At 33.7% G+C, this 22,363-nt stretch overlaps 2 protein-coding genes and 1 pseudogene across 3 annotated transcripts; all 3 read left to right on the forward strand.

Annotated features, from left to right (window-relative positions):
• The first annotated feature begins 5,805 nt into the window (after window positions 1-5,805).
• Window positions 5,806-9,090, forward strand: LOC149477959 (juvenile hormone esterase-like). The gene is made up of 3 exons (XM_089709977.1): window positions 5,806-5,978; window positions 6,379-7,718; window positions 8,381-9,090. Exons 1-3 carry the CDS (start codon window positions 5,850-5,852, stop codon window positions 8,550-8,552), a joined length of 1,641 nt encoding a protein of 546 aa, XP_089566103.1. The 5' UTR covers window positions 5,806-5,849; the 3' UTR covers window positions 8,553-9,090.
• A 2,994-nt stretch (window positions 9,091-12,084) lies between these two features.
• On the forward strand, window positions 12,085-15,269 carry LOC149477960 (juvenile hormone esterase-like). Its single transcript, XM_089709978.1, has 3 exons — window positions 12,085-12,237; window positions 13,101-14,440; window positions 15,022-15,269. Exons 1-3 carry the CDS (start codon window positions 12,109-12,111, stop codon window positions 15,191-15,193), a joined length of 1,641 nt encoding a protein of 546 aa, XP_089566104.1. The 5' UTR covers window positions 12,085-12,108; the 3' UTR covers window positions 15,194-15,269.
• A 1,984-nt stretch (window positions 15,270-17,253) lies between these two features.
• LOC149477961 (juvenile hormone esterase-like) lies at window positions 17,254-22,157 on the forward strand (annotated as a pseudogene). The gene is made up of 3 exons (XR_016317507.1): window positions 17,254-17,347; window positions 17,455-18,784; window positions 21,890-22,157. The product of XR_016317507.1 is annotated as a juvenile hormone esterase-like (transcript).
• Window positions 22,158-22,363: the final 206 nt, after the last annotated feature.

Here is a 22,363-nt window from a genome sequence, read left to right on the forward strand (position 1 = left end):
GTTTGAAATTTTACTCGTAGCCCGCCTTCGCTCGCACGTCTGTCACCGCCGCGAGCCGCGAGCCTAGCCTGTCTAGCTATAATAGGTGTTACTAAGTGCAAAAGTTCAATTAATTTCGTCTTCTTCTTTTAGTTTTATGAAAATAATTTAATATAATTAATATGAATGAATATAATATAATTGAATATTGGCGAAGGTATTTTTGAATCCCGCCAAGGAAGTTTCACTCCTGACGCGTAGGCTCGGCGCACACGCTCTTTTTTTGTAAAGTACCCTCAAAATATAATAGTAAAAACGAAAATATATCCTTCAATTTTTGAACATTTATTTTGTTAGAATGCTATTTACTTAAAAATAAGTGCTGGTTATTAAATTAAAAATGTCTATGAAATTCCCTCTGTTGATGACATAGAGACATTCGATATCGGTGACACGCGAGAACCTACTGACCAAGCTCTTGCGTGTGTCACCGACGTCGAGCCGAGTAAGTACGCGAACTTTAAAACCGCGGTTTTAAAGTTCCTACGTCTATCAGCCCTTTAAAAGGGGTGACAGACGTACGCGTAAGTACGCGAACTTGTGGCTCGACGACCTTTTTCGCTCGTGTGTCACCCCAAGTACGCGTACTTAAAAACCGTCGAGTAAGTTCGTTGACGATCCAACATGTTTGAAATTTTACTCGTAGCCCGCCTTCGCTCGCACGTCTGTCACCGCCGCGAGCCGCGAGCCTAGCCTGTCTAGCTATAATAGGTGTTACTAAGTGCAAAAGTTCAATTAATTTCGTCTTCTTCTTTTAGTTTTATGAAAATAATTTAATATAATTAATATGAATGAATATAATATAATTGAATATTGGCGAAGGTATCTTTGAATCACGCCAAGGAAGTTTCACTCCTGACGCGTGGGCTCGGCGCACACGCTCTTTTTTTGTAAAGTACCCTCAAAATATAATAGTAAAAACGAAAATATCCTTCAATTTTTGAACATTTATTTTGTTAGAATGCTATTTACTTAAAAATAAGTGCTGGTTATTAAATTAAAAATGTCTATATTTAATTCCTGAATAACATAAAATTCCCTCTGTTGATGACATAGAGACATTCGATATCGGTGACACGCGAGAAGCTACTGACCAAGCTCTTGCGTGTGTCACCGACGTCGAGCCGAGTAAGTACGCGAACTTTAAAACCGCGGTTTTAAAGTTCCTACGTGTATCAGCCCTTTTAAGCGTAATATGAACAGACAGTCAGGCGGCGGAAAGCGACTTTGCTGTGCCTACAAATTTGTTCTAAATCCGACCTTTTTGTATAATAGAGAAAAAAACAAAATAATAACCATTCATCTTCGTAAAGTGTCGTGTTCATATTATAGTAGCAGCATAGACCTTGAAAAGACTATAATAATAATTCATATTGATATGTTTTCTGTTTATTAGCAGTTGTTATTATGTATTAGTAAGTGCTAATTGGTTTAAAAAATAAAAACCACATTGTATCAGTCACGAGCTCACTAATGGCTGGTTCACACTTTGATTAGTGTGAGTGCAGGTGATTAGTGCGAGTGCAGGTGTGTAGTGCGAGTAGTGTCCAATTGACTGCGAGTGCAGGTGATTAGTGCGAGTGCAGGTGTGTAGTGCGAGTAGTGTCCAATTGACTGCGAGTGAAGGTGATTAGTGCGAGTGCAGGCACGCTGCGAGTGAGGGGGAAGGGAGGGCGCGCGGGACGTGGCTACTCGCAGTCCACTCGCAAAAAAATAGAACACGCTTCTATTCACTTTACTACACAGCCTACTAAACACTCGCACTAAACAGTCGCTGTCCACACGTAGTACTACTCATCACCTGCACTCGCACTAATCAAAGTGTGAACCAGCCATAATGGCTGGTTCACACTTTGATAACTATTTCAGTAGTTAACTATTTCAGTAGGTAAGTACCTATATAAAAAAGGTATTCTTTGGTTAACTACCTACGTAATATATTACACTAGCAATGCCCTGCGGTTTCACCCGCATAGATAGCGATATCGTTACAGTGAAAAGTCTACTATAGGTCGGACTATAGGTTTAATTTTTAATCACATGAAAATCACCTTTACCCCGTCTCGCACTACGGCCTTTTTTTTTTGTTTTAGTGGGGAAATCTTTCATATATACCCACGGCCTCCGGGGGAGGGGCCGTGGGTTATGTCGGATTCCTACCGACCAAAACCCCATTGTGTTCCATCAAGACGCATATTGGTAGAATTCCTCCGTGACCCCCGCACTACGGCCTGCTCGAACAGTATACCTACTATTTTCTGTAGATTGACACTTTTAAAAATTCGTTATATCTTTTGAATGGAATATCCAATTCTTTTCATTTAAAAAGTATTTTGCTGGTATTGAAACAGTCTATAATAAAACATCATTTAATGGGATAAGGATTAATATATGTGTATGGATAACATGGTTTGATTACTGTCGGCACTTCTATTTACTTTGAAAACGTAAAAAAGTTGTTGTAGTAACATAACTACTGAAGATGGACATATGGTATCGCCTTAGATCATTAAGTAATGGATAACACTCGCAGGCGTTTCCCCTTTTGCCGAGGTATAAGATTATTCGAATCGAAAAATCTTATGCTTTCATAAAAACTACTTGCGTAATCGATTACAAACACTCTGCGTATTCGTAAAACATCGAAAGGACGTCTGCGAGTGCTCCGCTAAAAATGCCGTTTTGCACTGTCAAGTCTTGCAGAAGCAATTCAAACATGTCGAATATTAAAAAAGATGGAATAACCTTTAATTTGTGTATATTTTTTTATTTATTAACGTACATTTCTAATTAAATGCAATTTCTAATAATCGTCGATGTATCGTTTAGCGATATGATCAAGACAAATAATCGAGTCATGTTTCGAGAGAGAAAGAGACGAGACTATCATGGAAAGAAAATATACAAATTTAATCTTTATCTACTAAGAGATAAAGTTGAATTTAAAACGCGATAATGAACCGCATTCCTTACGAGACTATCTTTCAAAGAAATACAAATTTAATCTTTATGTTATAAGTTATAAAGTTGAATTTAGAACGCGATATTGAACCACACTCCCCACGAGACAACTTGGAATGAAATACAAATTTAATCTTTATGAACTTAGGGATAGAGTTGAATTTAAAAACTCGTCGCTTAAAAGGTCGTAAATTTTTACGACTTTCGTGACACAAATTATTTTTGTGAATGTGTGATTGTGTTTCAATAGTGTGAGTTACCCTCCCCGCACCAAAATCAGCAGAAAGTTTAGTTAGAACATTTGCCAGCGTACTCCATCCATTACTTAATGATCTAAGGGTATCGCGGACTTTCTTGTAGATATTGATCCATTCTATAATACCGTAGAACATTTTTTTGTTCTATCTTCAATAGATTCCGCAGCGCACGCGATGACAGAAGTTTTATTGAGGATTTTTTTACACCTTGGGTTACATTATTGCATTTTTGGTAAGGATCTATAATTTTTTTGAAAATGCAATATAGCCTATGTTGCTCAGTAAAGATGCAGCTTTCTAATGGTGAAAGAATTTTTGAAATCGGTCCAGTAGTTTTTGCGTGAAAACCATACATACATACATACATACATACATACTTACAAACTTTTCCTCTTTATAATATTAGTATAGATAGGTAGTTACCTAGTTATTAATAGGAAATCCTGAGGAGAGAGACACCAGATTCTAAAATGCGACTAAATGAAAACAATTTCATAACAAACACAAAAGTAATCACTGTTGAAGTTTCGGAGCTATGTAGTAACAAACCCTAAAAAAATACAGTCGAGCTAAGAACCTCCTTCGTTTTTCGGAACGTCGGTTAAAAATTAATAATAAACACATTATAATTATTACAGTCTTGCTTTAATGTCAGTTTACATGATTATATCTGTGCAATAAATTATTCTAAGAAACCTCATTCACATTAAAGACAATATGTAATCCATTCAGGTCATACTGTATATAAAAAAAACGTGTCGTTTTATGTTAACGAACCGGATAGGCCGTGACAGTGTTATTTGTATACTCTATAGGCTATGGCCATGACCTTTATTTAACTGGAATTTCTAAAATATTTTTATGGAAAAATTTAAGTAAGTACCTAATTAATAATTAACAAAAAACAAACCTACCTTCCATTTGTCAGAACTAAACATAATTTAAATACGACGAACCGGAAGGCATCAAATTTCAAATAAAAAAGAACCATAAAAAAATCGTGTTGAGCAGCGGTTGCCACGATCTTATTGATATTGTGATACATGGATATTATAGACTTATTACATAGGAATATTATAAAAAAAGAATTTTCGAAATCGGTCCACCCGTTCACACGTGATGCCGGAACCAAGGGATTAATTTTTATATATAGAGATTGTGAATATAATAAAAATTAACAAAAAAAATTAACTGCCTGTGCCGTACACGTATCCACTTCCTTATAAAAACTTTTAATAAAAAAAATTTTCGCAAGTTATGCACGCTGCATACGATAATTTTATGTATAAAGTTTAAACTATACGATGTTATCTCTCATTCCGAGGTTAACTATTATAGTTATGCTAAAACAACTGGTCTATAAATCTGGATTTTTTATAATATTTCTTAGAAAGAACTCATAAAAATGGGAACTAATTTTTTACATCAATCATAATATGACAAACAGTCATTTAAAAATGTAACAACTCTAGTAAAACTAGTCAATTTTACAAATACCTATCTCACTTATGAAGTTTTTTTTAATTTACACTCCAAAATTACTGACCAAGTAAGAACTTACGTTCAGATTGTGGTTATATAAAATAACGGTACCTAGATATACATTTATAATGTTACGTACTTGATAAAACTTATTCTAATACCAATGGTAATCAGCCAGCCCACGTACATTGCTGTGCTGATGTTATTATAGTGAACTGCCATAAAAAGTAAATAGGCAGATCCACACAGAGCAAGATGCTTTGCGTGCCTCGTGTGCCTCCACGAAAAGCGGTCGGCAGGCGGCAGCACAAACGCTTTTCTCGGCTAGGTCACATCCACAGAGAGCGATCAGCCTTGAGCCTATCGCAGAAATTGCTTCGCGAGGCTGCTCACTCTGTATGAACACGCCTTATGATTTGTTGATGTACACGTATTGCATTTTCCTGCTTCATTCATTATTTTTATTACACAGGTTCCTAATGAAACGACTTGTTAGTTAATTTAACTGCTTTATTCATTATTTTATTGCATAGGTACTTACTTAATGAACACCAGTTTCTATCCATTTTCATCTGCTAAACCCTGTGTCCTAAAAAAAAGTAATATTATTGTGGTAATATTATGCAGGTAGAACCGTAGAATACGGGTCTACTATCGAGGCACGCTCGCTTCGCTCGTATTAATTAAAATGATAACGGTTAATCAAAAAAAATGTTGTGTGGTTTTATGAAACCACGGTAAAAGTGAAACTGTTCGAACGGTTCCGAACACTGCATTGTGTAGCGCATGTCGCGTGACGGTCGGCTGCCGAGTAGGTATACCTACTCGGCAGCCGCGATACACGCGACATGCGCTACACAGACCAAAAAGTTTGAGACGATGTAATAAAACCCATTGCAAGACATCTATGAAATAATAAGTAGCACATATTTTTACGTAAAATCATAACTGGGCATATCACAAAACGGCTGAATTTTAAAAACACACTGTGACATAATAGTCTTTATGGAACCTGATCAGGTAGATACGGACAGAAATAAATGAGTTGTTTCAAAATATATTTTCATTTTCCCCGCGATCTCTAGTACGATCACATGTTTTGAAGATATAATGGTTAGAATTAAAGTGAATGAAGGGGTGTTGGAGGGTTGTAAAGTGGATAATATTTATGGAAAACCCTATTTTAGTTTCAAAGGTATTCCGTACGCGGAGCCTCCCCTGGGAGATTTGAGATTTAAGGTAACGAAATTAAGATAATTACGAAATTTAGCAATGACCAAAAAAAAGTATTTTAATTCGTATCTAGTGTTTTCACCGACATAATAATATTATATACCTAGCTTGAACAATTTGATAATGCTATTTACTAATATTTTTGTTATCTGCAGATAACTGCAATATTTCTCGCCTATCGAAAAAATATCCTTATGCAAAAGCAGATGAGTATTTTTGTAATAAAGACGAACACCATCCAATTGTATCATCTTTTAACTTAATAATTTTTGAATTCCCAATAAATTCTAGTAGGTATCGTTGGAGTTTGGGATTGATGGTGATTGGTGAATAACATTTATTATTAAACCCTCTGTAAGTATATGATCATACTAGTAGTTAATGATATGTATATTTTTCTTTCAAGGCACCGAAACCTAAAACGTCATGGACTGGAGTTCGTGAGGCAAAACAACACGGCCCAGTAAGCTGCCAAATGGACACTATATTTGCACAATCTACAGAATTTAAGGGGGAAGAAGACTGCCTATATCTAAATGTATATACTCCAAATATTGAACCAGAGAACCCACTTCCCGTCATGGTGTACATTCACGGAGGGGGTTTTTTGTGTGGCAGCGGAAATGACGATCAATACGAACCCGAATTTCTGATAAAACATGACGTCATTCTGGTGACAATAAATTATCGTCTCGATGTACTTGGCTTCCTAAGTCTTGACACCGAAGATATTCCTGGAAACGCAGGAATGAAAGACCAAGTCGCTGCGCTTAGGTGGGTGCAGAATAACATAAGGAACTTCGGAGGCAATCCTGATAATGTAACTATATTTGGTGAAAGTGCTGGAGCAGCCAGCGTATCGGCACACTTGGTTTCACCGATGAGTAAAGGACTATTTAAAAGAGCTATAACGCAAAGCGGAACAACACTTTGTCCGTGGGCACAAACATATGGAGCGCGGGACAGAGCTATCCTCTTGGCCAGAGAATTAGGTTGCGAATGCAACAATGATAAGGAGATATTTGAGTTTTTCAAAAATCAACCAGCCGAAAACCTGGTGAATAGAAAAATACCTATATTTTTCACTGAAAGTGCAAAGTTATTCCCTCATGTTTGCTATGCCATCGTTTCAGAGAAAAAATTTAAAGGTCAAGAATGTTTCATTGAAGGGGACTTCTTTGAACTTATGCGAAATGGAAATTGTATTCATGAAGGGGTAGAAGTAATGAATGGATACACACAGGATGAGGGTATTCTCTATTTTGCAATGGGTGCTCCTCCTGAAAAGGTAATTGAGCAAGCCAGTCATTACGCACAATTCTTTGTGCCGCACGACATTATGAACCATGTTCCCCCTATTCAGCAAATGGACCTTGGCAAAAAGATTAAGAAATATTATTTAAAAGATCAATTTGTAAACAAGGAACGTAATTTTGATGAATTACTGCAATTTTTGAGTATGGATTATTTTATACATGGAGCCTTAACTTGGCAGAAATTATGTGCAAAGAAAAACAAAAATAAAATTTATTTATATAAATTTTCATGCAAATCTGAGAGGAACCTTTTCGCTCATATGATAGGATGCAGTTTCGTTTATGAGAAGAGAATTCCTGTATCGCACGTTGATGATTTACTATATCTATTTCCGTTTTCTATTGGTCTACCAGCAGTTGATGTGAATTCCAAAACCTTCAAAATGATTGATCAATTTACGAAACTATGGACTAATTTTGCTAAATATGGGTAAGTTGATAATATTTTTATTTCTGTTCTATGTAAATTGAAGCTAATTAGAGACTAATAATGGAGGTCGGTTTGTCATTTATTTTAAAGATACATCTATAAATTAATATTGACCTTCGTAATTCGTTCGAAGTAGACTTGTCGTTTAATGTTTGTCTCGCTATTATATTTTGCAATTATATTCATAGATATATAAAAGACTACTTAAGACGAAATTGAAATGTTATTTGTTATTGTACTTACTTATTTACTGTATTTATTTTTACTAGCTTTATAGCTACCGTCTCCTTTGAGTGCCTAATTTTTAAATAAATTCTCGCTATTCCATTTCATAAATGAAAGGACAAGTTTTAAAACAGTAATCCATACTAATATTATAAATGCGAAAGTAACTCTGTCTGTCTGTCTGTTACTCAATCACGACTTAACTACTGAACTAATTTGCATGAAATTTGGTATAGAGATATTTTGATATCCGAGAAAGGACATAGGCTACTTTTTATCCCGGGAAATAGGATAGGTTTTATACCGGAAATCCCACGGGAACGGGAACTATGCGGGTTTTTCTTTGACTGCGCGGGCGAAGCTGCGGGTGGATAGCTAGTAATGTATATTATATAATCTTATTTCCAAATTGATTCATGTTTAAAAAATTGTTTAAGGAACCCTACGCCTGATGATAGTTTAGGAGCAAAATGGCTTCCATATACAACAGAACAAAATCATTATTTGGATATTGGAGAGAAGTTAACACCCGGTACATCTCCAGATGATGAACAAATGCAGTTTTGGGAAGATTTTTACAGAGAATATTGTCCACAAAGATTGTGTTAACCAACGTTAACAGTGGAAAAAGGTTTTCCAATGTGATAAATATTGCTTCAATTGACACATTTATTCTATTGACTTATTTGCCGATGGTTTGTTTATAGACAAATTATTATTTGAGGTAATTTCGTATGCTGTGATTTTGTAATTAATATAGTTAATATTAAATATATAAAAGATAAAGTCGCATAAATCTGTTATAAAATAACAAGAAAGAAACAGGAATTAAATACATCTAACATAGATTGGAAAAATGATGAATATCTAAGACCTTTATTCCGATTTCCGATATTACATAAAAAATACTGCTCAATGTTTTTGAATGAATTTGGTTTTGTAAATAGATGGAGCCAGGAGATAATTAATGTTTAATCATGCAAAAACGTCACTTACATTCGAACGATGATCAATCAGATAAGCAGTAATCGATGTTTTTGATATTTTTAATAATAATTTAGCTACGTTTTTAAGACCTTGACCTTGGTCGATATAAATAGACTAGTGCTTCGTTTTAAGAGTAAAATAAGATTCTTTTGTAAATTTCCAAAAATAAAAAATAAATAAATCTATACAAATTTACCCCTGTAGTTTCTGTTCGCGTTGCAATTTTTTGGGATAAAACTATATTTTCACTTTTTTTTTATTAAAGCTACATATATCCATATTACTTCGGATCGTATGACGGATCCTTGGTTTTCCATATATAATTAACTAGCGACCCGCCCCGGCTTCGCACGGGTGCAATGCTGATACTAAATACACTACAGAAAAACTTTCGTTGTACATATAAAAACATAGCGGCCCGGCCGCGGCGGCCGGCCGGTAGCGCCGCAAACGGTACGTCCCGCAATTTTTAAATCTGTAATATCTTCGAAAATATTTACTTAAATCATACGGTGTAAAGGGCCATATAGATCTATATTAAATGAACTATGTATTCAAGGTATTTAATTGGTTAAGGATTAATGCTGTATTGGTTAAAATCGCTTCGAAAATTAGCCATTATTTCTCGTAAAAAGTAAATGACAAAAAAAAGTTATTGTGGGTTATCCATAAGAGATAGACATATGCCATCGCGGACTTTTCTGTAGACCTTTTCAATGTGTACAATACTTAGTACATTATTTTGATAAAACTCGTAGGGTTCAGCCTGCGTTTGCAATGTAAGCGGAAGAAATGTAATTATTTACGACATCACATTAGAAACCTCAAAAATAACAGTACTTCTCCACTATTTAATGGATGTTATTATACATATAAACCTTCCTCTTGAATCACTCTATCTATTAAAAAAAACCGCATCAAAATCCGTTGCGTAGTTTCAAAGATCTAAGCGTACAAAGGGACATAGGGACATAGGGACATAGGGAAATAGGGACAGAGAATGCGACTTTGTTTTATACTATGTAGTGATGACATTGAGCGGAAAAAAAATCCTTGGGTGACGTTGTGGCAATTTAGTTCAAAAAAAAAGAATTGCCGCGCGTGATAAAGTTTCAACTGTATGCTATTATCGCAGTAAAACTTCTTTAGGCGCGTTGAGATTAAAATTTCAAGGTCGCGTCATGGCAATACATCACAAACAGTATGTCGACGATTTTGGTCTCTTTGATTCTTGTCTTAAGAAGTTTCACTTCTGGTTCTGACACGTGTGCTCGGCACATACGCTCTTTTTATGTTGTTTTTGTTTAAACTTCCGTAGCGGTTTTATCTCATAGAGTGTAGGTACTATCATTATTCTGTCCAAATAAAAGCTATTGTCTGTTATTTAATGCCATGACCTTTGTTACAATTAAAGGAGATAATTGAGGCCTGTGAGCAGTGAGATTGTAGGTACCTAATAATTGTTTTCTTTTTTGTTTTTGTTTTACGTATAAAATTCACTCTTGGAAAAGATAGAGATATACTTATGATATAGATTTCTGATTATAATAGAAAATAATTTTTAAAATCAGTCAAGTACTTAGTTTTCACAAAAGTTACAAACAATCAAATCGTTCAAAATATTCACACATATTATCTAGGATTCAAATTATGCGTGTTAAGATTTATGAAGGAACTAGAATACTACAGAGAGATTGACATTCTTCATTTCTTCACAGGTTAAAATTAAGAAACACACGCAAACAAATGAAATTATTAAATTTTCACCGATCCTTGATAAATGTTCAAAGCTTAGTCAAAAATCAGAATCGATACTTAAAGAGTCGGTTAAAAATACAGGTTAAACTAATACCTATAATTATAAGCGTGTTTAGAAAAATTATACGACTATCTAAACAAATTTTCTTAGCTAATACTTTCTGACTCACAGGACTAGCTTACCTACAATTTACAAACTAACACAATATTTACATCGAATTATATAATAGATAAGGCCCAATAATAAATAAAGTTTTACACAAGTTTTAGATAAGGAGGTATCATATTATAGGCAATTTTTATCTACTAGGTACTTACTATGTATGTACATATTATCGACCCTTCGACCCGATTTTTATCTCTATTAGGTTAATATTTATTTAGAAAATTCACTTTTTAATTCATACAATTAATACTATTATATTCGCCTATTGTTTTGTCTACAAAACATATATCTACAAATTAGTATTAAGTACTCTTAAAAAAAATATTTATTTTACAAAAATAAGCTAGGAAAGTTAATCCTGCAATGTGATTGTTTTTATGAAGCATTCAAGAGTATAATGAATATTATAATGTTAAACTCCTTATTCATACATTAAATTACAATCACATTCGACGTTATTGCACAGATATATAAACATTACGGTCATTGCTTGATGCAGAAACAAACATCCATTTATTTAAATTGTTGCGTTTATAATATTATGTAGCAGCAGGAAGCAGGACTGTATTGCATAGATTAAACTAATTCGAAAGCAGTAATGTTTTAAGGTATCAATGAAACAATTATAAACCCGATAAGCATTAGTATATTTTGAAAATTGATTGATCTAGAGGGTTACCACGAAGTCCTAAAGCCGTATATTTTTCAGTATGGGTAGTGATGGTGTTGACGACCTATATAGTTCTGTCATTTTTCCATATAGGATTAACTATTGCCAAGCCAAAGCCAAGATAAGAGCGTTCGATAATCTAGCGATAGGCTTTCAAGAAATTTTGTTTGGCTCGTGTTCGCTTTTGAAGAAAAATATAAATAAGAATCTGAATCCATGTAAAAATAAAAGCTCAAAACCATGCCAACGTTCCATTAACTTGTTTTTCTAAATACTTAATTAGACCTGTTATACCATGTACTTACTACAACCTATCTAGTTTATTTACTTTTGCTTCACCGCTTTCAAATTATGATTCAAAATTTAAAAGAAATCAGGTTCTTTCTTATTTTATCAACCCACGAGTCTATAAGAATAGGGGCCCGAGAATTGTATTTATTAAGGGCCCTGATAGGGTTAACCCGGCCCTGCTCTTTTGTGCCATTTGTCTAGGCTTGTCGATTAGATAAAAATAACAATTAAATGAGCTATTATTACATTTTTCTTGTATTCTCTAGTACGATCGCACGTTTTATAAAGAAATAATGGTTCGAATTAAAGTCAATGAAGGGGTGTTGGAGGGTTGTAAAGTGGATAATGTTTACGGCAAACCCTATTTCAGTTTCAAAGGTATTCCATACGCTGAGCCTCCTGTAGGAGATTTGAGATTTAAGGTAACGAATATTGCAACTGTTTTTTTTTTTTCATAAATGCATAACGCATATTTTTTGAAGAACATATTTAACGTGTAAAATGTTGCCAGTCCCAACTGGAAAGTTATTAGATCTAGTGTATAACAAAGCTTGTGAGTCTAAAATCTTATCATCTTAACTCGACAAGCTCTTACAACCTTAGTTAAAATATGTAACTTGGCCTTTTCCTAACTGTACTACAAGAACTGTTTTAATAAAACACCAGCCAAGTGCGAGTCGGACTCGTGCACGGAAGGTTCCGAACAAACCTGTCTTTGTTATACGTTGCAACAATAAATTTGAGCTTTTCAGTTTTCACAATTATTCTTCCTTTATCTGTGCAATAAGGCGTTGCTTCATATTTATTTATTTATTTGTCTTTGGGAAACAAACAATACAGTGTTTCTTAAAATTAAAAAACAAAATACTATACATATATCAGCAAAGTATCCACTGAAATTTACATTCTTAAAATATAAAAACACATTCAGTCATATACAGTAAACATTAATTAAATTTTACATATATAAATTATTAATTTAAATTTGTTAACATATATATCGCAAGCATGAGTACAATTTAAAGATCATAGTTAACGTTTAGTAAAACTTTTTTCAAGATTTAGATTTTAATTTCAAGATTCTATGTTCACGATAAGTACCCAGTAGGTTGTGATTGCTTTGCAAAATATGTAGAACGAATATCCGCCAGGTAATAGCAATCTTCTTTGCTTTATCAGAATGACAAGGAAGACCTCCAAAGTCCCAAAGTCCAAGTGGATTGTTGTTGTATACTTAACATTAATTAAACTTTTCGATGGTAAATGTTTATATTTGTCTTTCTAGGCACCGAAACCTAAAACGCCATGGAATGGAGTTCGAGAAGCAAAAGAACACGGCCCAGAAAGCTGCCAAATGGATGTTTTATTTACACAGTCGCCAAAATTCAAGGGTGAAGAGGATTGCCTGTATCTAAATGTATATACTCCTAATATTGAACCAGAAAACCCACTTCCCGTAATGGTGTTCATTCACGGTGGTGGGTTTATGTGTGGCAGCGGAAATTACGAACATTATGGACCCGAATTTCTGATAAAACATGATGTAATTCTGGTGACAATAAATTATCGTCTCGATATACTTGGCTTCCTATGTCTTGACACCGAAGATATTCCTGGAAACGCAGGAATGAAAGACCAAGTCGCTGCGCTTAGGTGGGTGCAGAATAATATAAGGAACTTCGGAGGCAATCCTGACAATGTAACTATTTTTGGTGAAAGTGCTGGAGCAGCCAGCGTATCGGCTCACTTGGTTTCACCGATCAGTAAAGGGCTATTTAAAAGAGCTATAACGCAAAGCGGAACATCACTTAGTCCGTGGGTTCAAACATATGGAGCGCGGGACAGAGCTATTCTCTTAGCCAAAGAATTAGGATGCGAATGCAACAATGATAAGGAGATATTTGAGTTTTTCAAAAATCAACCAGCTGAGAACCTGGTGAATAAAAAAGTATCTATAATTTTCACTGAAATCGCTAAATTATTTCCCCATGTTTGCTTTGGTATCGTTTCAGAAAAAAAATTCAAGGGTCAAGAAAGTTTCATTGAAGGGGACTTCTTCGACCTTATGCGAACTGGCAATGGTATTCATGAAGGAGTAGAAGTAATGAATGGATACACAGAGGATGAGGGTATTGTCTATTTCGCATTGGGCTGTCATCCTGATAAGGTGTTTGAACAAGCCAGTCAGTTTACACAATTCTTTGTGCCTCACGACATAATGAACCATGTTCCCGTTGTTCAACAAATGGCCCTTGGAAAAAAGGTTAAGCAATATTATTTAAAAGATCAATTTGTAAACAAGGAACGTAATTTTGATGAATTATTAAGATTCTTGAGTATGTATTACTTCATACATGGCTCCCTAACTTGGCAAAGTTTATGTGCAAAGAGAGGCAAAAATAAAATTTATTTATATAAATTTTCATGTAAATCTGAGAGGAACATTTTCGCTCATACGATAGGATGCAGTTTCATATATGAACAAAGAATTCCTGTATCGCATATTGATGATTTATTTTATCTATTTCCTTTTACAAATGATCTACCAGAAGTCAAGGTGGATTCCAAAACCTATAAAATGATTGAACAAGTTACCAAATTGTGGACAAATTTTGCTAAATATGGGTAAGTCTATAATATTATTATGGACCCTGGGGGGTTACCGTACCCTGTTAAGTGCAATTTGAAGCTAGTAGTAGGTAGGGTAAAAGCATGGTAAAAGTCTGAAACTGTAACTCGATTTGTCATCTATTGACAAAAATATTGACCTTCATTCGAAGTAAATTGTATAATATTTGACGCACTATTATTAGGTAGGTATATCTCATATCTGTGACAGCCAAGACTCAAAACGTATTTCATTGGTTTTGCAGTCAAAAGTAGTTATAGTTATTATGGGTATGCGAAAACTACTTTACAGTGATTACACGAACATGAAATTATTTGTAACAGTCTTATTCCTTATTTATTTTTTATCATATTAATATCTTAATTGATTCTTTTATTTCTGAGTAATTTCTTTGAATAATCACGCCAATCCATTAGGGGATTGAAAGAAAAAAGTATAGGTAATTATTTTTTTACAATTCTATAATTTCCAATAAAAGGCTTGTGTTCCTACAGTGGGAACGTATATTGACTGATGCTGATGATGATGATGATAATTTCCAAAGTGATTATTATAATGTGTAAAAAATGTGTTTAAGGAACCCTACGCCTGATGATAGTTTAGGAGCACAATGGCTTCCATATACATCAGAACAAAAACATTATTTGGACATTGGAGAGAAGCTAACACCTCGGGTAGCACCAGATGAAGAACAAATGCAGTTTTGGGAACATTTGTATAGAGAGTATTGTCCGCAAAAATTGTGTTAACAGTACTTACCCAAACATAAACGGGATTTCCAATAAGATTCGTGTAAAATATTGCGAAATATAAAAGGAAAGACGTATGTATTTATGCAATGTCTGTCATGAGCGTAATTTGTTTAGGATAAACAGACGATTTTATGTTAATTGGTGTTTATTTATAATATGTGGTCCTTTAATAAATATTTTAAACATTTTTTGTGGTTTCATTTATGGAACACTAGGTAAAAGCTCCTCTGATTTTGAATTTAATAATTACTATATAATTTATTACATATACAGGCTGGCTTTCGTCGAAATTTTTCCACTATAGACCACATTCACACCCTTAGACAAATATTGCAAAAATATAAAGAATATAACAAGACTTACTATCTAGGGTTTGTTGATTTTAATAAAGCATTTGACACGCTAGAACACGACTTTATATGGATGGCACTAAAAACGCAGGGCGTACAACCAAAATACTTACGAATTCTCCAAAACGTATACACCAAGAGCACAGCGCAAGTTAAGCTTGAAACTATTGGCCAAGAATTTCCCATCAGAAGAGGCGTACGCCAAGGAGACCCTATCTCTCCTAAATTATTCTCAGCAGTCTTAGAAACAATATTTAGGAAAATGGATTGGAAGAATCAAGGATTAAATATAAACGGCGAATACCTGAGCCACTTACGTTTTGCAGATGACATAATTATTTTCTCGGAAAGCCCAAAGACATTACAATCAATGCTGCAACAATTAGCTGAAGAAAGTGCAAAGGCAGGCCTAACGATGAATTTAATGAAAACTAAAATTATGTCAAATTCTACACAAAATGATACCATAACATTAGACGGAGTGGGAATAGAATATGTACATGAGTATGTTTACTTAGGACAACTAATATCTACCGAAGACTGCATGAAAAAGGAAATAGAAAGAAGAATAGCTAACACCTGGAAAAGATACTGGTCGCTAAGCGAAGTTATGAAGAACAAAGACATGCCAATGAAAGAAAAAAGAAAGGTATTTAATATGTGTATTTTACCATGTTTGCTATACGGGTGCCAAACATGGGCATTGACAGAACAACTGGCAAACAAAATAAAAGTTTGTCAAAATGGAATTGAGCGCAGTACAATAGGGGTTAAGAGAAAAGATCGAGAAAAACTAAAAGACATCAAAAGTAAAACTAAATTCAAGAATGCATATATAACATACAAACAACTAAAGTGGAAATGGACAGGCCATATGATAAGAGAGAAGAAGGAAAAATGGACTAGACAAGTAACAGAATGGTACCCGATAGACTGCAAAAGGAACAGAGGAAGACAACTTACAAGGTGGGAAGATGGTATTCGGAAAATAGCAGGTCCAATGTGGACTCGAAAGGCTAGGGACAGAACAGAATGGCGATCTTTAGAGGAGGCCTTTGTCGGAAGACAAGTTGAGGAGTAACTACCGTTTGCCGAACTAAAATCACTTAAATATAAATTAAATTGTTGAGTTTATAAAGTATAATTAGTTAAATGTTAGTACATAGTAATTAGTTCTGAGGCATACTTAGAAAAGTTTTGTAATTTAAATTAAGATCAACAATAAAGGCTTTTTATTTTTTTTTTTTATTTTTTTTTTATTTTATTTTATTTATTTTATATAATTTATTGATAGAGTTACAAAATGAATAACTATATAGAAAGAGGAATTCACAATTCTAATCAGTAAGAATGTTTCATTTCTAATCTTGTCTATAACTATAATCAATCTATGTATACATTCGATGAGCATTTGAGTAGAAAAATAATCAAAATACATATTATATTAGTGCCACTAGTTGGATATGAATTATGGCTTATAAGTATTTGATAATTTTTAAATATCGGACACAACATGATGTAAAATATATTGCGACATACAACCAAAAAACAACTCAAAGATACTGAAGATACAGTTGATGGTGGCGATATTATTAATTTAAAGATTAGATAAGTATGTAGAAATAAAATTCGACTTCAATACGTTGTCGTTGTTGTTGTTTTCCAATACAGTATAATGAAAGTAAGAGTAAATGAGGGAGTGTTAGAGGGCAGTGCTGTTGAAAATGCTTACGGCAAGCCCTTCTTTAGCTTCAAAGGCATTCCGTACGCAGAGCCTCCTATTGGAGATCTAAGATTTAAGGTAGGTAGTGTCAATACATTATATCATATTAATTATGAATGGTGTACGCCAAAGATATAAACAAAACTTGCCATTTATGGAAAAAACTGTATATATTATCTTTCTAGGCGCCAAAACCCAAACAACCATGGACAGGTGTTCGCCAGGCAAAGGAACACGGCCCTATATGTTTTCAATATGACGTCTTCTCCAGACCACCAGTTAATACAGGAGAAGAAGACTGCCTTTATTTAAATGTATATACTCCTGATATTCAACCGCAAAAGTATCTGCCTGTGATGGTGTTTATACATGGGGGTGCTTTCATGAGTGGAAGCGGAAATGACGCTTTTTACGGACCTGAATTTTTAATAAGACACGATGTTATTCTCGTCACTCTAAACTATCGCCTCGAAGTACTTGGATTCCTGTGTCTTGATACTGAAGATATTCCTGGGAACGCAGGATTGAAAGATCAAGTTGCTGCGCTTAGGTGGGTGCAGAATAACATACGAAATTTTGGAGGTGATCCCGACAATGTAACGATTTTTGGTGAAAGTGCTGGTTCGGCTAGTGTATCGCTGCACTTAATATCACCCATGAGTAAAGGTCTCTTTAAAAGAGCCATAATGCAAAGTGGAACAATGGTCAGCTCATTAGTGGAACCTTACGGAGCGCGCGATAGAGCTCTTCTTCTTGCTAAAGAATTAGGATGCAATTCGAAGAACGATAAAGAAATTTACGAATTTTTCAAAAATCAACCAGTTGAACGTCTTGTTAACGTACAAGTACCTATAACATACACAGAACTTGCTAAACTTTCACCCAAAGTGTATTTTTCTGTTGTCTCAGAAAAAAAATTCAGTGATCAAGAATGCTTTCTTGAAGGAAACTTACTAGATCTTTTCCGAAACGGCATCCACGAGGGCGTTGAAGTAATCAATGGATACACAGAAGACGAAGGAGTTTTATTATTTATGATGGGATGTGATATTGATGATGTTTTCAATCACGCCAATTCGCAGAATTCTTTGTTCCTTATGATATCGCTAATCATATTTCCATTGACCAACAGATTGAACTTGGCAAGAAAGTCAAGAAATATTATTTGAAAGATGCATCTGCACGTAAGGAAGATAATCTTGACGATTTACTGAAATTCTTTGGTATGAATTTGTTTGTCTACTCCAGTACAGCGTGGCAAAAAATATGTGCAAAGAGAAACAAAAACAATATTTATTTGTATGAATTTACATGTAAATCTGAGAGGAATGTTTTCGCTCGCTTTGAAAAAGGATCCGAATTGATATATGACCGTAGAATCCCAGTGGCTCATGCAGATGACCTGACCTATCTTTTCCCGGGTTCAAGTATTTTACCACCAGTTGATATGAACTCCAAAACGTTTCAGATGATTGACCAAGTAACAAAATTGTGGACAAATTTTGCGAGATACGGGTAAGTTGTAAATATTATGTACATAAACACGTACCTATAACATAACGTATAACGTATAACATAAAGATATTGCCGTTAGTAGATGCAGAGAGATTTAGGTGTATTTAGGTGGTTTATACCTGGGAAAATTGTATTGAAAAAAGGTTTAACTAATAGTTTTTCTTAGAGAATTATTCTTAAGGCTGCAGTCTAGCAAAATTGCGTTTTCAACAAGTTATTTGACAATTTTTTCCCGGCTAATGAAATGATAAACTGAATTTTTTTTTCTTGTTTATCAATTAGTGTTATATATGCAATGCGCGTGAATTTTTTCACATTTATAAAGTTACTTTATGTTACCTTAATCAGGCCTTCAAGATAAGTCTCTTTCCCCCAAAGACATTTCGAGCTAAGTTTGTGCACTCACTACGTTGCAACCGATTACAATTTACACAATCTGATCAGCGCATTATTATCCTTATATAGTCGTTATTAAAAACTGCTGAATACAATTGCCGAAAAACTTATGATTTTCTTAATTAGAACGTTATAAATTCATTAAATTTCCCATTTTTTGCCTTACAAAATCTATTGATAAATACTGCTAAAAGTTATTTTTTCCATTAATTTATTCGAGTTGGTTGAAGACCAATGAGTATTAATCCTTTAAAAAAATTTTTTTTTGAATTTTGATAATTCTTTAAATATTAAAAAAATATTTAAAATAATTAGGAAAAATCCTAGCGAATTTCTTTAGTCGCGCTCCTTGGGCCGGAGCGTTCTGACGTGTGCTCTACGCTCGATTTTTCTTCATACCGAAGTGAAAGTTGCTCTACTTCATTAAATTTAATATTTTTGTTAATTGATTATTTTTATCTTAGTTTTGTGCAAATATTCGTATTTTTAAACATTTGATTTCGATATGGAAAATAAACGAAAAAAATACGCGTGTAACTACTAGAAAAAAAATTATCTTCGAACATAAAGTTAATGAAACCAAATAGATTGCAAAGGTGATTGGCAACAATTTCTTTATTTTACGGGGTGTCAGTAAAGGGATGTATATTTCTTTAAAACTAAAGTAAGCTCATAAATTTTCTTATAATATAATTTTTTTGAAGTTCCAAAAATGTTTATTTTTCGTTTGAGAAATACGAAATATAATATAAACTTGTATTGAGAACTTGAACTTCCCAAGTTCATCCGGGGAAATCCCCATACGGGGAAAATGATTTGTTTACTCCAAAATTGATCCGAGGTGTTTTAATTTTTTCTTCTAGTCATTTTCAACGTAGCGGCATTTTGTTTGATTATTAATTTTGTAACTTAAATACAGGATGATGGTTTTATATTCTGATCTTACAGACGCGCTGACAAATTTAGTCCGCCATTTCTAGTTTAGTCTACCAACTCTAAGTACCAATATTAAAACGAATGGATTATCATCACATCATCAAAACTCAGATGTAATGGAAGATCACAATAACATAGAAAATTCAGTGGGTGTTGAGAACTAAACAAACAGAAGTAACAGAGACGCGAAGAATAAAAAAAGAGGACGAAAACGATAATTCGTTGATGCTTTCCCTTTTCGACGTATTGTTAGGGTACATCACCAATCTGCAAAAAACAAAACTGATGATTCCCAATTGCTGATTAAAAATGAAAAACAAATAATCTACAACAGTGGTGAAAATTTGCTGATCACAATGAAACATCCTTCAGTGGTAGCAGATTTACTCATTTAAAATGTATCGGTGAACAGCGTAAAGGAGAGGAGGACAGGAAAACATTATGAATGTGGATGGTGGATTGTATACAGGGTGTAATCGATAAGTATGTGCAGGCGATTATGACGTTATTATTGCAGGTATCAAAAAACTTAAAACTGATATCGAAATTACTATACCTAATGAGCAAAATGATAATAATAACTTTTTAAAAGTATAACGAGAAATATCTAAAAAAATTACTTTATACACTCCCATATCAAAAAGGGAAAATGGGACTAGTAGAAGTTAAATGTCTAATTCCGGCAAAAGACATGAATGCGGAAGATGCGGTTAAAAAAAAATTTAATATTTGAAATACAATGCAAAAAATAACACTTTTGTCATAGATAAGAATCATGACTATTTTTTCTAAATTCAGGGACAACTAAACGTTGCAGAAGCAGAAGTCTGCTTATTTGCTGTTTGGCTGGAGTGAATAATTCGTTAAAAATAGAATATATAAAAAAGTATGTAACGTTTAGGCAAAATAAAATGATGGACCATTATCAAGATTTTACATAAATTGCCTACTGTCAGAATTGATTGATTCGAGACTTCAGCATTCGATGTCCATCAAGGACCCATCCTATATCATTCAAGCGATTGAAAAAAAAAAGAGATAAATCCAGTGCAACCGATAAAGCATCAGAATGCTAGCAAAAGATTTATTAGGTTTATCAATATAAATCTATATATTATACATAATATGTATAATAAATCTGTAGAAGACGCGAAGTGACATCCGCGCGGACGGAGTCGCGGGCGGAAGCTAGTCAGAAATAAATAACTTTTGTTTTCATCTGTGTATTTTTCTATTTAATAATTTTTTAACACAAACATTACATTTTTTTTATTATATACAAAATTTGTTTATCCGTTTTATTAGTTAAACTGAACAACTTTCACTAAGAAACTTAGGTCGAAAAAAATGTATAGAGTTATGCATTTTGTATGGAAAGCTTATTTTTTTTTATATTTCGTCCAAATTTCTTTGTAAAAGTTGATCAGTTATATAAACATGAAGTTGAAGATATCAATAGAAAGTATTCGCAAATTTTGTGTACTGATAAAAAAAAAATCACCCAGTGTAATTTTCACGAAAATTGTTTCAAATTGTCATTTTTGGTACTTATTACGAATATTAAATTATGCATACGAATGATTTAATTTTTAAAAATTAAGTGGAGCAACTTTCCCTTAGTACATTTGTATTATTTACATATAGGATGACAGGATGCATATTGCATTTGTTTGCACTACTAGACCAAGCCCTTAACTCTAATAAATTTTTCGTATTTTCAGTTAACTAACTAACTAGTTCAATAATAATATGTAACTTATATTTTATTTTTAGGAATCCAACACCTGATGACAGCTTAGGGGTAAAATGGCAGCCGTATACACTAGAAAACCAGTCCTATTTGGATATTGGAGAAAAACTAATACCTGGAGTATCGCCAAATGAGGAGGAAATTAACTTTTGGGAAGATATTTATAGAGAATACTACCCACAAAAACTACCTTGAAAGGAAAAATGTATACCTACTTAAAAATGTGTAAAACAATTTTTCAAATGTCAAATTTTTTGAAATAAGTTAAGTATGTAGTTACATCTATATAAAATTAAAGTACCTACATAACTACCTTATTAGTTTTTATTCATTTAAATATAATACTTCCAGAGTTTTTCCCTTTAAACACAATTATTACTATACAATTCTAGCTATTCCTTAGATATTATACCTATAATTAGATAAATTAATGAAAGAAAGTCAGGTAATTGTCCGATGAGCGTAAGCAAGCGAGCGAGTTGTAATTTTTATACGCG

The sequence above is a fragment of the Colias philodice genome, chromosome 23 (assembly GCF_061535455.1).
Source record: "Colias philodice isolate Cphi_HAF_F1 chromosome 23, ilColPhil1 Martin Lab GWU primary, whole genome shotgun sequence".
Taxonomy (NCBI): domain Eukaryota; kingdom Metazoa; phylum Arthropoda; class Insecta; order Lepidoptera; family Pieridae; genus Colias; species Colias philodice.